Raw genomic sequence first — 16,385 nt, forward strand, 5'->3', positions numbered from 1 at the left:
CCAAAGCTGCTTGAGGTTCAAGGACTCGCACAGTGCCAAGCAGAGTGAAAAACTCAGAGTAGGCACTTAATGTTTGCTGGCTGACTACCCACAACCCTGGCGTGCCTGGATTGGCTGGTGAATGATGTGCTGTACTGCCGGCTGAGCTGCAGCAGCATTTGGCAACTGGGAAGTCGGCCTCAGGACCGTGGTTACTTTAGAACTGGACATCACAGCAGCAGCTGCTGCACCTGGAAAAACAGTATTTTTTTCATTAGTATGGCTTCCGGGCTCATGATTTAAATAGCTACAATTATATTCCCTATAAGCTCAGTATGTCAGTATTCAGCTTAAGTGCTTTATGTATACTTCCCATTTCATCATACAGAAAATTAAGAGAACGTGCGCTCAAGGGCTGAGATTTCGTAAGATCGATAATCTGTATTGCTTCTTCAAGGGTGTTCTTAAATGAAACTGGCTTTTTTTTTTTTTTTTTTTTTAAGTGCAAGTACGTGGCAGTGAAGCACAGCACGGTGCTGTTATTACCCTGATTCAAGCCAAGGCTGCAGCAGTTTAACCACCAGCGAGAGTTCACTTGAACCACCACTGCCTTTGCACCATCAGTGCCAATATCAGCACTGACAAAAGGGCACACGTCTTAGTTTCGACCTCACACAGATCCCCCTGCAGCCTGTGTACCTCACTCTGAGAACCACTAAGTTACACTGAGAGACAGTATTCGTCAGCCTGATTTTGCCGACAATAACTTTATCCTCTCCAATAGAAGGTAACAATTTCTGATCAAGTAATTGAAAAAACTCATTAAATTTAATACCTTACAACCTATCAGCATTTAACTGTAAGGATAAATTCATCTTATTGCCATGTGAATAAAAAGATTTGACTAAGCATTTTCACTAAACTTCAAAAATACTCAGTATGAACATTTGTGACTTATTTATTAAAAATGAAGCCCATATTTACACTACCATAGCTTTCAGGAGTTCCTCAGTATAAAGGACAATTTTTAGTCCATACAGAAAATGTGAATTGCTCTGAGTTTACACACATACACCTATGTGTTGCAATACAACTATAATAAGCACCTATTAGGCCACACTAAAAATGTGCATTAATCTAAGTTTATTTCCGCTGTCCTGCAACTTTAAAAAGCTCATTCTGGATATGCTTTGTGTTACTGTATCTTCTACCAAACGTATACCTGTCACTGCATTTCAAGAGTCGGAAGGAAACATGCAGCCTTTACCTCGAGGTAAATGAGAAGCTCCAATGTGAAGAGGGGGCCCAGGTGCGTTGCTGCGGATGATAGACATCTGTACGTTTGTGGTCATGATGTGATGCAGGTTACTGGGATGTCCCTGCAAGAAACAGGATGCGACGTTATTTCCAAGTGCCTGGTCTTAGCCACGGGTGCTTAGCCATTGCTTCTAGGAAGTCAGCTGCCTCCAAATGTGGGTCATGTTGTTCCTCTTAAGACAGTGTGCACCCCAAGGGAAAGGACATTTAGTTTCTTTTCACAGCATACTGCACGATGCCCTGTGCCAACAGGCATGTGGTAAGGGACAGGGAGGACCCATCAACTGCCTTGAGTCTAGCTAGCTGTTAGCGATTCCTGTCACTAATGACACATTTGACTATCCACTTTCAGACACGCTCATCTTCAATATTAGTCTTTGACCCTTGTTCTCTTTGTCTTGGCCTATAGCTTATTTTTTCTTATTCTCACTATTTCCTTTACACGCCACTGCACTCACGTATTTTTTCTGCTAGCCAGGATTTCTAAGTAAATTCAGTCAGCACCCAACGGCCACTTCCCCGTCAGTTCTTCAGCTCACCCCTAAGTGTCCCTTCCTCACACCTGCCCAATCTCGATGCCAGTGCTTCTCAGGTGGACGTTCCAGCACTTCTGGGAGGACTCAGCAGTATGACAAAATGAAAAAAAACCACAGTGCATCTTTTTGGAATACCATTTTTTCCCTGAAAACTTGAAGGGAGTGAGTTGTGAGATTCAGTTTTCATTGGTAAGTAATTTAAAATATTTAAATAAATCAAATACATATTATGGAGGAGGACTGCAATTTCAAAAAAAAAAAAAATTAAGTTAAAACATGAGACTTTAAAATAAATGTTCACAACTGGTAGGCTGCTGAGGGAACCTGCCAGTCGCCCAAGAGGTACACATCACTCTCCTCAGAGAACAACCTTAGAGAAGCACGACTGCTGTGAGGCTGTTCCCAGCCCACTGGAGTTCTGTACCTGTGACCAAGCACAGCCGGACTCTGGCACTCCTCAAGGTCACGGGCTGTCTTACCTAGATTTGTTTCTCACGCTGCAGGGGGGGCCTTGTACACAGCAGATACTCACTACATACGGGCTGAATGACAAGACCACTGTGCACACTGGTCTTACACCCGATGCCATCCTTCTCTGTCCGCTCTACTCTTGTCCCCTTGCAGATACCAGTGACCAGTTTAATTTTTTATTTAGTCCAGTGCCTAATGTACTGCTGGCATTCAATAAATAATGATCAACAGTTTGGCATCTCAGTTTGAAAAGCAGCAAATTAAGAGGAAAAAAACCTGTTGTCCACTGATTGTTGCCACAGGAATGGCTGAAGCTTGAGGGATGCTACTCTCCATGGTAACGGTAACCTGCCCTGGAAGCTTGGGGGGGAGTGACAAGGTAGAAGGTGGAGCAGGAGCAATGGGACGGCTAGGCATGGTGGGCTTCGGGGGCGGCTGCAAACAGAAAACCACACGAAACATGTCAACAGCTTTGTACTAGTGACGCATTTCATTCCACATACGCACACAAACCAAACCTGGAGAGTGCCAGGAAAGATGCCAGGAGCCTTATAGACTTTATCTCTTAGCATCACAGCCTTTCCATTGAAGTACTAGCATTTCCATGCTACAGATGTGGAAACATACAAAGCAAGGCTAAGTCGCTTGCTTAAAGCCACACAGACAGTAAAAACCAGAACTGGAACAAAGCCCAGATCTGTATGGCTCACAGCCCACATTCTTTCTTCTATACCGTGCTGCCTCCCAAGTTTGGGTGGAAGTAAACAAAACTCCCAGTAACTGACACATATCCATATGGTTAATACACAAGGCGATATTCTGATACACCCAAATTAGCAAGCTATCAAAACAAAACCTTGGAGAAGAGTGCCACTCCAAGATAAAAGCTACACTAGCATGCCCATAACTTGCCATAAAATCAACGTCGAAATGGGTACGAGGACAGATCCTGTGATGCCAACTGCCCAGCGGCACGAGACTAGGCCCTGCAGAAGCGCGGAACTCTGAGGTACAGAGAGGAGCTGAACTGATAGGTCAAAAAGAGAAAGCTACGGTCCTAGGATACAGCCTACGACTTTGTGAGCACTGTCAGAAATACTAGCCAGTCTTTAGCTGTCGTTCAACGTGAAATTTTAAGCCTCTCCATTACCTTCATAAGTCCCTCCGAAAATGAGAGTGGCACTGCTGGCGTCAGGTGTGCTGGTGGGGCTGCCACTGTGACAGGTGTGCCCGATGCAACAGCATGGTGTGTAGACAACATCTGCACCTGCGGATAGGGCCTTACCACAACAGGCTCTTGCTTCTCTTCGCGGGGCTGCAGGGAGCTGCTGGGACCCACGTGCTCCCTGGCAGTGACTTCAGCATCTCGACTAGATTCATCGTTGACTGGTGAAGACACGAAGGGTGAAACAGCGTGTCATGCCCTTCCAATATCAAATAATATAACAGCACATATAAGAGTGGCACTTGCAGTTAAGTTTCAGGGTTGATAAACTGACCATTTCCTTGTGAGATTTTCTTAACAAGGAAAATTTGGGCATCAAATTCCCCTGATGGATAGCAAACTCAAAAGTCACACCTATGGAACACGGGACTTGTTTTAAATATTGTAATTTCCTACTCCTATGAACAAAGGGCCTGAAAACTATCTAGAATGACCTCAAATACTTGAAATTGTAATATAAAAGACAATTTCATTTAAAATATTTATTTTAAAAGTTATAAAAACCTAATATTAAAAAGGTGACTTGGAGACTTGCCAGGTGGTCCAATGGTTAAGAATCCATGCTTCCACTGCAGGGGGCACGGGTCTGACCCCTGGTCGGGGAGCTAAGGTCCTGCATGCTGTGTGGTGCGCCACCCGCCCCCCCAAAAAGGTAACCAATTTCTCAGTTCAAATCCCTACAGAGTGAACAAGTAAAGCTCTATCATTATTACAATGCATGCACCCTTTGAGACTCAACAATTCCACTTGCATGACTGTACCCTATAGATACACAGCATGTGTGTATAATGACTCAGGTACAAGTTATCTGTTTCAGTATTTTTATACTAGCAAAGGAACCGAAAAACCTACATGTCCATCAATAGGGGACTGGTTATATAAATTATGGTATACTCACACAATAGACTACCATGCAACTATAAAAATAAAACAAGAAAGCTTTTTAGGTACTCTTATGGGAAAATGTATAATATATATATATTGTGAAAAAGATATATGAAAATACCAAGGTACAGAACAGAGAAAAAGTAAATAAAATACACACAAATATAAATACATTTGTATTTGTATATGGATAACATATCTCCAAAGCATCTTGGTTGCCTGAAAGGAGAGAAAGTGGATGAGTGGGGGACAGGAAGGAGAGATACTTTTCAGTGTATACTCTTTTTTCTTTTGGAATTTTGGACCATGAGAACATGTAACGTATTTAAAAATTAAGTTAAAAAAATCAAGGAACTGGGACTTCCCTGGTGGCACGGCGGTTAAGAATCCGCCTGCCAATGCTGGGAACACGGGTTCGATCCCTGGTCCGGGAAGATCCCACATGCCACGGAGCAACTAAGCCTGTGCGCCGCTACTGAGCCTGCGCTCTGGAGCCCGTGCACCTAGGGCCCATGCTCCGCAACAAGAGAAGCCACTACAATGAGAAGCCTGCGCACTGCAACGAAGAGTAGCCCCCGCTCGCCGCAACTAGAGAAAGTCTGTGTGCAGCAACAAAGACAGAACGCAGCCAAAAATAAATAAAACTAAAAATAAACTTAAAAATGCTGTGAATTCAGAACACAATGATAAAAAAAATTTATTAAAAATCAAGGAACTAATGTAATGAAAGAGGAAAGTCTGTGAAAATATTAATTTGCACTATCATTCTCCCAAAACAACACTGACATTATTTTTCTGAACATAAAGATTATACTTAACGTAAAAAATTTTCATTACTTGGAAAACTATAAAGAAAGTAAAGCTGCTCCCAAAGTCTATCCCCTAAAGGCACCAAGTTACTATTTCGGTAAAACATCAGACACTTCTCAGCTCTTTAATTTTAGGTGGGTTTTTATTTACTTTTTATTTAACTATAACCTTCATAAAGACAAGTGTATAGCTCAATGAACTTTTACAAATGGAATACACCTGAGTTACCAGCCCCTAGATCAAGAAGCAGAACGCTACTGGTTCCCCATAAACCCTCTGTTCAGCCTGATTCCAGTCACTGTCCCTCCCAATGATACTCACTATGCTAACTTCTAAAACTATAGGTTACTGTTGTCTATTTTTGAACTTATATAAATATACTCGTAACAAACGTACCCGGTTCTTGTCTCTCTCACTTATAAGATTTGTGCATGTTACTGCATGTAGCCGTAGCTCCTTCATTCTCAGTACAGTATGGCATTGCTTGAATAAATCACAAATTATCCATTTTACTCCCAGTTAGTTTTCAGGTTTTTTGTGTTTTTTCTACTATTATGAATAGGAATGCTAGTAATATTCACGTGTATGTCTTTTGGTGAACGTTACCATTTCTATTGGATTCCACCTAAGAGTGGAATCGCTAAGTAATATAGAATATACACCGCATCATTTCAAAAGTGCTAAATGAAATTCTATTGAATAGATGTACTATACTTTTTTAAACCATTATATCATCGAAATGCTTTTAGGTTATTTCCAAATTTTTGCTATTGTCAACAACTCTAGAATAAATATCCATATGTACTCTGAGTCCTTGTTCAATGATCTCCTCAGGAAAAAAAAATCAGAAATTTTCTCTTGGAGGAAAAAGTGCTGGGAGAAAAGATTAATATATTTTATATTCTGCTATACATTGACCCTTCTCCTAGGTCATTCAGATTTTTAAAAAATTTTGATTTTTAAAACCGCTTTATCAAGGTATAAATTGCATACAATAAAATGGCTATTCTAAAGAGAGTTCAATGATTTTTTTTTTTTTACATTCTCACCAACAAGTTAGGAGCAGAATGGCTGGGTCAAATGGTAAACTTTATATGAAACTGCCGAAGTACTTTCCAAAGTGGTTGTATTATCTCATGATCCCACCGGCAGTGTATTAGCGGGCCAGTTGTTCCTCATCCTCATGGATTCTTGACACACAGATATTCTAGTGGGTGTGTACTGGGTATTTCATTGTGGTTTTAATTAACATTTCCATGCTGACTGGTAATGTTGAACTTCTTTTTCTGTGACCATAGGCCATTCATAGGTATATGTATCTTCCTTTGTGAACTATATGTTCATATCTTGTCCATTTTTTAATCAATCAGCTTTATTATTAACTGAGGTACAATTTACGTATAAAATCTACTAATTTTTTGTATAAAACTAAATTTTCACAAATGTATTCAGTACTGTTATCACAACACAATCATGACATAGAACATTTCCCTTACTCTAACAAGTTCATTTATGCCCCTTTGCAGTCAATTCCCTCCCTCCCTCCCACCCCTACTCCTTAGAAACCACTGATCTATTGATGGTTCTATCACCACTGCTTTGTCTTTTCTGGAATTTCATAGAAACAGAACCACACAGTATGTGGTCCTTTGGGTCTGGCTTCTTTCTCTCAGTAAAATGCTTTTGACGTTCATCCACGTTACTGTTTAAAATGCTAGTTTGCTTCTTTTTACCACTGAGTAGTATTCCACTGTATGGATTAAACCAAACTTTGCTTATCCAGTCACCAGTTGATAAAATCTGGGTTCTTTCCAGGGTTTGGCTATTATGAATAATGCTTCTATGAACGCTGAAGGAGAAGTCACTGTATGTGTGACACACATTTTCATGTATCTTGGGTAAATACCTAGAAATGAGACTGCTGGGTTGTATGGTAAGCTTACGTTAAATTTTTTAACATACTGTGCCAAACTGCTTACCAAAGTGGCTAGATTACTTTGCATTCCCACCAATGCATGGGTTCTGCTTGCTCAACAAACACGTCAAAACTCGGTATTGTCAGTCTTTTTGTTTTAGTCATTCTAGTGGGTGTACAGTAGTTTCTCACTGTGGTTTTAATTTGCATTGCCCTGAGGAGTAATACAGTTGAATATCTTTTGTGTTTATCTGGCCTTTATATAGCATCTTTGGTAAAGTGTCTATTCACATATTTCATCCCTTAAAAACAAACAAACTAACAACAACAAAAAAAAGCTGTTTGCCTTTTTTGCTATCGAGTTACAAGTTTTTTAAGTCCTTTGCTGACACATTTATCACAAATGTCTTCTCTCATTTGGTGGCTTGCCTTTTTATTTTACTAACAGTGTCTTTTGCAAAGCAGTCATTTTTAATGTTGATGAAGTACAGTGTATTAGTTGCCTCCTTTATAATCAGTGTTTTTCGTGCCCTGAGCAATTTTTACTTACTCTAAGGTAACAAACAGTTTCTCCCATATTGTCTTTTAGAAATTTTAAGTTTTATATTTAGGTCCATAATTATACATTTCGAGTTAATTTATGTGCATAGTGGAAGTAAAGGTCAAGGTTTATTTTTTTTCATATGGATATTCTGGTGTTCTCGCACTATTTTGTTAAAAAGACTATCACTCCCCTATTGAATTATCTATGTACTTGTATCAAAAATCAATTGACCATTATGTGTGGGTCTATTTCTGGATCCTCTAGTTTGTACCAATGATCCAGTGATTTATGCTAATATCATTATCTTGATTAGTGCAGCTTTATACCAAGTCTTGAAGTAAGGCAGTGGAGTCCCCCAACTTGCTTCTTTTTTGTCTAAATTGCTTTGGCTATTCTAGGTCCTTTGGTTTTCACAAAAATTTCAGATTTAATTTTAGATTCAATTTTTAGAAAGTACCTGATGTGAATTTGATTAGGATTCATTTGAATCTACAGATACCTTTGGGTAAAGGAAAATACTGAGTTTTCCAATCCACGAACATGATAGACCTTTTCATTTATCTAGGTCTTTAACTTCTCTCAGCAATGTTTTACATAGTTTTCTAACCCCAGGTCACACACATATTTTGTTAATTTATTCCTAAGTATTTTGTGGGGTTTTTTTTAATGCTACTGTAAATGACATTTTAAAAATTTCATTATTCATTACTAGTATTTAGAAATATAATTGATTTCTATACACTGAACTTTTATCCTGCAACCTTTAGTAATTTCACTTATTAGTTCCAACAGCTTTTAAAAAACGTTTAGTATTTTCTGTATACGTGATGCTTGTGAATAAAGAGTTTTACTTCTGTCTTTCCATTATCAACTGATTTTTAACCTTTCCCACCGCCCAGATTTTCCCCTAATTAAAATTTTAAAGGAAATGGACAATTTCATAACTTTCCCCCAAACCTATCTGTCCAGGAAGACTTTGATTTTTGACACTTTAAGATATAATGCACTGACCATTTTCCACTAAGCTCTTTTTGCAACTATGTATCGTTTCCTTCTAGGTATTTGAAATTGTTTATTTTTATCAGAAAAGAACCTTGAAGCAGTAGTTAAGAGAACTGGCTGTAATCTATACTTCCGTACTGTGAACATGTACTTGAAATCCTGACATACGTAGGATCCCAAATTACTTCTTCCAATAAGAGCAATAGGAAATATAGAAAGACATCTAACTACTTAAGGAAAACTTTTATTTTCTTTTTAAGAGCAACTGAAGGAAACAACATACACATTTCGGAAGTAATATTATAGACAATTTTGGTCTAAGTCAATGATTTCCTTTTCAACAAAGTCTGAGGGCAATTATTGCTAATTGATACCCTTTTAAATGAGCAGTATAATTCTTGCAAATAGATGTTCAAAAATATTCTCTTTTGGGCTTCCCTGGTGGCGCAGCGCTTAAGAATCCGCCTGCCAATGCAGGGGACACGGGTTCGAGCCCTGGTCCAGGAAGATCCCACATGCTGCGGAGCAACTAAGCCCGTGCGCCACAATGACTGAGCCTGCGCTCTAGAGCCTGTGAGTCACAACTACTGAGCCCGTGAGCCACAACTACTGAGCCTGCAAGCCACAACTACTGAAACTGATGTGCCTAGAGCCCATGCTCCACAACAAGAGAAGCCACTGCAGTGAGAAGCCCGTGCACTGCAACGAAGAGTAGACCCCGCTCGACACAACTAGAGAAAGCCCGCGTGCAGCAATGAAGACCCAATGCAGCCAAAATAAAATAAATAAAATAAATTAATTAAAAATGGATTTCTATTAAAAAAAATTATCTTTAGCTATGCTCCTTTAAATTATTCTGTTGTGGAGATTCCCTGGCACTCCAGTGGTTAGGACTTGGTGCTTTCACTGCTGTGTCCTGGGTTCAATCCCTGGTCGGGGAACTAAGATCCCACAAGCCATGCAGCTTGGTCAAAAAAAAAAAAAAAAAATCCGCTGTGAATTCATACAAAAGATAAAACACTGTCAAAAATCTTTGTTAAGGCGTCAGGAACTTGAAGTGGCGCTATAAGAATTTGTTGACCTCTACCCTGTAGCAAGGATAGCACACAGAAAGGAGCATGGACAGATAGGTCCTGGCCTTCATTCTAGGAGGAGGCCCGACCTTGAATTGCTGTGGATGATGGAGTCAGTAAAGACTTCCCAGAGAAAGTGACATCTCAGAGGAAACCTCAAGGAAGAACAAAGAGTTAGCCAGATAAATAAGTGTGCAAAGGAAGAAGAAAGATTGTGGCAAACAAACAAAACAAAACTGGAATGTGTAAAGTCCCAAGGTCAAGAAGATTGAGAACTTATCATCTGTTCGGAAAATATAAGCAGCTACTATTAAGCAGGAGGAATAAATTTGTAACAAAAACTAAGTTGGCAGGAAGGAGGCGAAGCAATAGGAAGGAGGCCACAGCTCACAGGTGAGAGTCAAAGACAGAACAATTAAACACCATGCCTGAGTTTCTGGTTTGAGCAATAAGTAGATGGTAGTACCATTTACCATGATGAGGAACATAGAAATCACGCTGTAAAGAAAGAGGAATAAAAAAAGGAATATCTTACTTCACTTCGCAACGCCATCCTTCCACTTGATACACAGAATACAGAATTATTTGAAGAAGTAACTCAACTTCAGCACTGCTGACTGGACTAGATACTTTGCTGTGGGGTTGGGGGCTGTCCTGCTTAATGTCGCGTATTTAGCAGCATCCCGGGCCTCTAAATATCCGATGCCAAGAGCACCCCCTACTTGTGACACCTAAAAGTGTACCGAGACATCGCCAAATATTCCCTGGGGGGCAAAATCATCACAAGCTGAGGCCACTGATCTTCAGCATTCAAAGAGTATACAACTAAAAACCAAGTTGCGTATATGTGCATATACACATCTTTTAAAAATCTCTTTTCCTATACAGTAAGCTCCTGAAAGGCAAGACCTACGCCTTACACACCTTTGCATTCCCTCATGGCATTATTATTACACCTCTGGGCCTTAATTAAACAAGAACCCATTAATACATTAAAAAAAATCGTTCTTGTAGGCGTGCTTCACTGTAAGTTTCATGTACACTCTGTACATGTGAATCAAGTGGTTCAAACAGGAAGAAAGAAAGCCCTATTTAAATTAGAACTGTAATATACCCTTTTTTCAAATTTGATAACCTAGTATTTACTAAAATTCCACGAAGAATTTGCTAATTTTTCAATTAGAAAACTGGCAATATTTTTAAAGCAGGAAGCAATATAGAAAAATATCACACATCTCACCTGTTGCAGCTGGGTTTATCAATCCTGCAGAACCACTGTTGGCTATCTGTGAAGGAGCCTGGCTTAGCCCGGTGGAGGGGGTTCCTAACCGAGGAAACTGTTGAGAACTCATTTCCACCTGCAGTGCATAGGCATATGGTTATTACTGGATTCTGATATTAGAATCAATAATGAGAAAGTAAAGCATTTTTAGTACCTACATCTTCCCTTAGAAAAGCAAATGTAGCATCATCTATCTAAAATGATACTTGTGCTCAATATACAGTGCAGAAATGGTGTAAACTGTTTAAGTTTTTGATGTACATAGGCTCAATTAATGGTAAAATCGTTTATGTGGTGCTGGGGGATATTATGACACCGCCCCCCAATACCTGTGGATTGCCACAAAAGTCGACACTGCATCGTGTATAACATCCACGTGACAGGTCTTAACACAATATATATACTTCGGTGTAAAGTTTCATGACAAATGGCATGTGCCTTTGAAAGACTTAAGCCTCACACCAAGGTGAACAGAACTGTCATCAGTGTGTCACAGGAGGAATCGGAGGCAGATGCCCTGTCCTAAGAAGGGATCAGAAACCTTCCATCAAGACCTGATCCGAAAGGAATTCTCAAACGCTTTCCTGCACAGGCCTCCATTGACGGATTTCTCCCCCGCCCCTTTCACAGAGCCCCACTGAGCCAAAGGGAACCGAGACCTTCACCACTTTCCCTAAAATCGACCCCCACGCCTCCTTCAGGAGCCGATATCCCCGATACGCCAGCAATCCTGCCCCCACCCTGAAGCCCCCCGCTGAGATCGGAGAACACAGGTTTCCAGACACTCCGGGTCTCTGAGACTCCATCCCTGGGGAGGGGGGCAGGCGTTCTGAGGAGCCCCGGGACCAGTGTGTCCTTTACCTGCCGCCGCCCGCCGCCCGCCCCTCCCGATTCCACCTCGCCGGGCTGGGGGTGCCGCGGAGGACCCATCTCGGTGGCAGCGCTGGGCTCCGAGGTCGCGGGGACGACTCGTGCCGCAGCGCGCTTCGGGCCCGCCGCTGTCCAGCCCCGCCGGCCCCGCTCACCCCAGCCGCCCGGGTGCCGCTGCGCTCCAGTCCTCTTCCCCCGAACCTGCCCCTACCTCCCCCGCCCGCCCATTGGCCCCACGCCGGGCGCGTCAGTCCGGGGCCCGCACCAATCCAACGCTGCCTGCGCGCTGAGATCCCGCCCCACCCTCCCGCCGACTGCCAGCCAATCAGGCGCGAGCCTCCCCGGGGCAGCCCAAACCTCTCGAGGCTGAGCCAATGGCAGAGGCAGACAGGCACCGCAGGCGAAAGGGGCGGAGAGCTCGGAGGCCCCGCCTCGGTCAGGGTCTGAAAGCGGCGGGCGCAGGGCCCGGATGTGGAGAGTCACTTTAAACTGCTCCAGGAGCCAAACTCCCTGGGCCGCCCGCCCGCCCGCGCTCCCCCGGCCTCTCAGCTTCCCCGCCAAGGCCCACGCCCGCCACGCCCCCACGCTCGAATCAGCCCAGCCCTCCCGACGCCTCTCCCTTCCTTGCCACAGGACACCCGGCCTCTGCCGCCGGCCCCACCGCCGTGCTCAGCTCGCCAAAGAGCTCAGGTTTGCGCCGCAGGAGACGAGGGACCGCTGCCCTTCCCCGGGGACGTGCAGCGGGAAGGACGCTGCAGCCCGGCTCGGCCGCCCCGCCCCCTCGTCTCCTCCCCTCTCCTCCCCTCCGCTCCCGGGCGCCCGTCCCGCCATTACCTGAGTGCTGCGCCGAGTGGCCGCCGTGCCGCCTCGAGCTCGCTCTCGTGCGCTCTCCGCCTGTGGAGCCGGCGTCCCCTAGCTCTCGGACCCGCCGCCGCCGCCGAGGCGCTAGCACTCTGCCCCCCACCCCTCAGCCCAGCGCCGCTGCTTCCGCCGCCGTAACGAGCCTCTCACCCATTGGCTGGGGTAGGCCCCGCCCTCCTCCGGAGAAGCCAGTCACCGCTCAGTGTGAGAGGAGAGCGGACGGGCCTGCCCCTCGGGGCCGCTGAGGCCTCTGGGAGATGTAGTCCCCGGTGCCGAGAGGCCGGCGTCCCCTAGCTCTCGGACCCGCCGCCGCCGCCGCCGAGGCGCTAGCACTCTGCCCCCCACCCCTCAGCCCAGCGCCGCTGCTTCCGCCGCCGTAACGAGCCTCTCACCCATTGGCTGGGGTAGGCCCCGCCCTCCTCCGGAGAAGCCAGTCACCGCTCAGTGTGAGAGGAGAGCGGACGGGCCTGCCCCTCGGGGCCGCTGAGGCCTCTGGGAGATGTAGTCCCCGGTGCCGAGAGGGCGGGCCTGGGCGGGGCGTCCGGGCGACCGGGCCGGGGCAACACACCTCTTTGCTGGGTAGAGTCGGTTCTGCATTTTCTCTTTGCCTAGTAAAAAGCTCATACCCTTTTGCCTCAGCTGACGCCACAAGGTTTCATTTTCCCGAGGGCTGTGCGGCGCGGGAAAAGGTAATGGAGGCCGACTGCAGCGGGCCGATGGGGCTGCAGGCAGGGCCAAGGGCTTTCCTGACTGTTGTTAATGTCCCCACAGAGGCCACGGCCCGGAAAGCCTCAGCATCGTGGGAGGATCGGGTGGGCGGAACTGAAGCGACTCTGTCGGGTTTGCGCCCGGCGCGCCGCGTCGGAAACTGCACACCAGGCCGGACCCGCTCGGGAGCCGAGCACCTTCGGGTTAAAGCCGGCTCGGAGAGGGGCCTTTGGCGCAGGACTCCGGCACGGTGCACTTGCTCGGTTTTTCCAGATTAGGAAGAAGCGGAGGGAGGCGGTGGTGTTTTGTTGTTTGGGGTGGAGGGATGGAGTTTATACAGACTGTATACAGTTTATACAGTTATACATAGACTTAGCCAAAGCTGCCGGAGCAAAATCTGAATCTGACAATAGAGATTATGTCCCCCTCCTCCCTTCCCAGATGGTAATTTAGATCTGGAGTTTTGTGTTAAGAAATAAATGGGGCTCGCATCCCTTCTTCCTATCGTGCACAGCTGTGTTCTTGCGAGGAAAAGAGTAGCTCGTGGCTACAAGAATGTCTCAAATACCCCCTCTCCTTCCTCAAGGCACTTTCCTTTCTCACACTCTTCCCTTCTCAAATTTCTCCTAAAAGTAACTGATGTGATATACCTTAGCCTCCTCTGTCCTTAGGCAGTCCATTCTGCTTCTGCCACCCTTCTCAAACTGCTCCCCAAAGTTGCCAGTGACCAACTCACCTCACCCAGCGGTCCTTGCTTAGTTCTCATTTTGTCTAGTTTACAAACAGTAATTCCTCCTTAAAATGTTCTTCCCTATGGGAAAGAATCTGAAAAAGAATAGATATATGTATATCTATAGCTGAAGCACTTTGCTGTACACCTGAAACTAACACAACATCGTAAATCAGCTATCCTCAGAAAAAAAATTCTTCCCTTGGTCACCAGAACCACACTCTCTCCTGATTCTACTTCTGTCCCTATTAAGTTGCTTTCTACTTCTTCTTTCTCACATATACAGCACTCTCCAGCCCTCTCTCAATGCTCTACTATCTTCCAAACTAGTTTAATGCACTCTCACGGTTTCAAATACTGTTCTCGAAAATGACTCAATATTTTGTCTGCGTGGCGATAAAGATAACTCAAGATAACTCTCTCTTGAGTTGTATACCTACTGTCCCACAAATATGTCTTACAAGCCCCTGAGACTTAACATATCGGACACCTTCATTGATTTGCCTCACCTGTGTACTCCTCCCCCTTGTTTCTGGGTTTGGTTAATGGCATCACCATCTTCTCTAACTTTGGTTTAATTCTTGTTGGTTTCCACTCTTCCATCTCCCAGAGTCACCCTATGGACCTCTGCACCTCCTTTCCAGTTGCTTCCATAACCTCAGCTCAACCTTTCATTAATTCCTGTCTGGATTACACTAACACTGCCTCACTCAAATCTCTTCCTACCCTCAACCTGTCCTCCGCAGAGTTCTTTTTCTAAAGCATTCCTCTGAATCTGTTCTTTCCATCCGTGATGTTCCAATGACTTCACAATCTATTCCAAACCCATAAACCCAGTTCAAAGGCCTTAATGTCAGTCCCTCCTACCTCTCAAGTATCGTTGAGTACTCTCTCAACCATAGTTTCCACCAATTCTCCACACAGCTTGGCTTCTAGGGTTTTGCTCAAGCTTTGCCTTATATAGGCCTCACTCTTCAGCAGCCATGTAGCAGAGTGCTGCCAATTCTACAATGCCTAACTGCAAAGGAAATGATTTATCTTCTCCAAGAAGCCTTCCGTGAAATTCCTCTCCTTCGCCCTGCCCTACAGGATACTTCGTGGATACTTCTTCGGTCCCTCTATTATAGCACTAATCTATCTACGCTGTATTCTTCCTGGATTAGGCGGAGAGAGATTATTCATCTTTATATCTCCCATCAACAGGAAGAATTCAATAAATGTTTGCTGGGTATAATCACATACACATCCGTAGTACATGAATGAAATCTGAATTTTCCTTAGTTACTAGAGACAGTCTCTGCTTTATTCACTTATGTCTCTAGTCCCTCACGTAGTGGATACTTGAAGGAAAATAGATGTTTCACCCATGGTTGTGTTGCTAGGGTTTAGGATTCCCATCCCCTGAGCTTGGCATGCTGAAGACAGCCTTCTTGTACCTAAGCAGGCTGAACCTTCCACACTTCTCAGGTCTTCAAGCCCCCCTGCCAGTTGCGGGGGCTTATTAGTATCTTGGGTTCTGGGAGATAGTGTGCACAGAAGAGAGTTTGGATGGATTGAACAAAGACACCATCAGGCACAACATCTGCTGGGTGGCTACCAAGAGAGCAAATAACTACTGCCCTCTGCCAGCAAAGAGAGTAAGTTCTCAATGCAAGTGTTCTGTGGTGGTCAGTCAAACGTCAGTGGATGGTCTGCAAGTGTTGGTGAAGCTCTGTTTGGTCTCTGCCACTGAACCTGGATGGTTCTCAGCCTGAGCCTGGGTCATCTAATGATACTGACTCTTTGGTTCCTCTAAGTCCAGATACTCCCCTTGGCCCAACTCCCCAGCCAGGGAAATATAGTCCCCTCCAGGTTACTCATCTGTAAAATGGGAGTACCATTACTTATCTCAGTCTTATTGTGTAGGTTAAAAGCTACACACGTAAAGGACGTGAAGCTTTTGAGCTCACTCACATTCATTGTTTTTATTACCTTCATCTGGTTTATTACCTAGGCCAAACTCAGACTCTGTCTCCTCCAGAGAATGTATGGTGGACAGACTCTAGGATGACCCCTCATGTTCCCCCTCTTGGTGTTCATGACCTTGTGTAATCTCTTTCCTTTGAATGTGGCAGGACCTGTGACATTCTTCTAATCAATAGAATATGGCAAAGGTGAGGCGATGTCACTTCCTTGAC

At 44.4% G+C, this 16,385-nt stretch overlaps 1 protein-coding gene across 6 annotated transcripts in view; it reads right to left on the reverse strand.

Annotated features, from left to right (window-relative positions):
* The window catches only part of SAP130 (Sin3A associated protein 130), a 75,684-nt gene extending 62,792 nt beyond the window's left edge, over positions 1-12,892 (reverse strand). For 3 of the 6 annotated variants that reach the window (XM_024115019.3, XM_007127052.4, XM_055087376.1), the window contains exons 1-6: positions 12,744-12,892; positions 10,998-11,115; positions 3,454-3,689; positions 2,580-2,738; positions 1,247-1,358; positions 106-230 (exon numbers count right to left, since the gene is read on the reverse strand). In XM_024115019.3, coding sequence (XP_023970787.1) covers positions 106-230; positions 1,247-1,358; positions 2,580-2,738; positions 3,454-3,689; positions 10,998-11,109 — 744 coding nt within the window. In that variant the 5' untranslated portion in view covers positions 11,110-11,115; positions 12,744-12,892. The remainder of the gene's footprint in view (positions 1-105; positions 231-1,246; positions 1,359-2,579; positions 2,739-3,453; positions 3,690-10,997; positions 11,116-12,743) is intronic. The other 3 variants (XM_028501414.2, XM_007127054.4, XM_007127053.4) reach the window with 3 other exon arrangements.
* Positions 12,893-16,385: the final 3,493 nt, after the last annotated feature.

The sequence above is a fragment of the Physeter macrocephalus genome, chromosome 2 (genome assembly GCF_002837175.3).
Source record: "Physeter macrocephalus isolate SW-GA chromosome 2, ASM283717v5, whole genome shotgun sequence".
NCBI lineage: Eukaryota > Metazoa > Chordata > Mammalia > Artiodactyla > Physeteridae > Physeter > Physeter macrocephalus.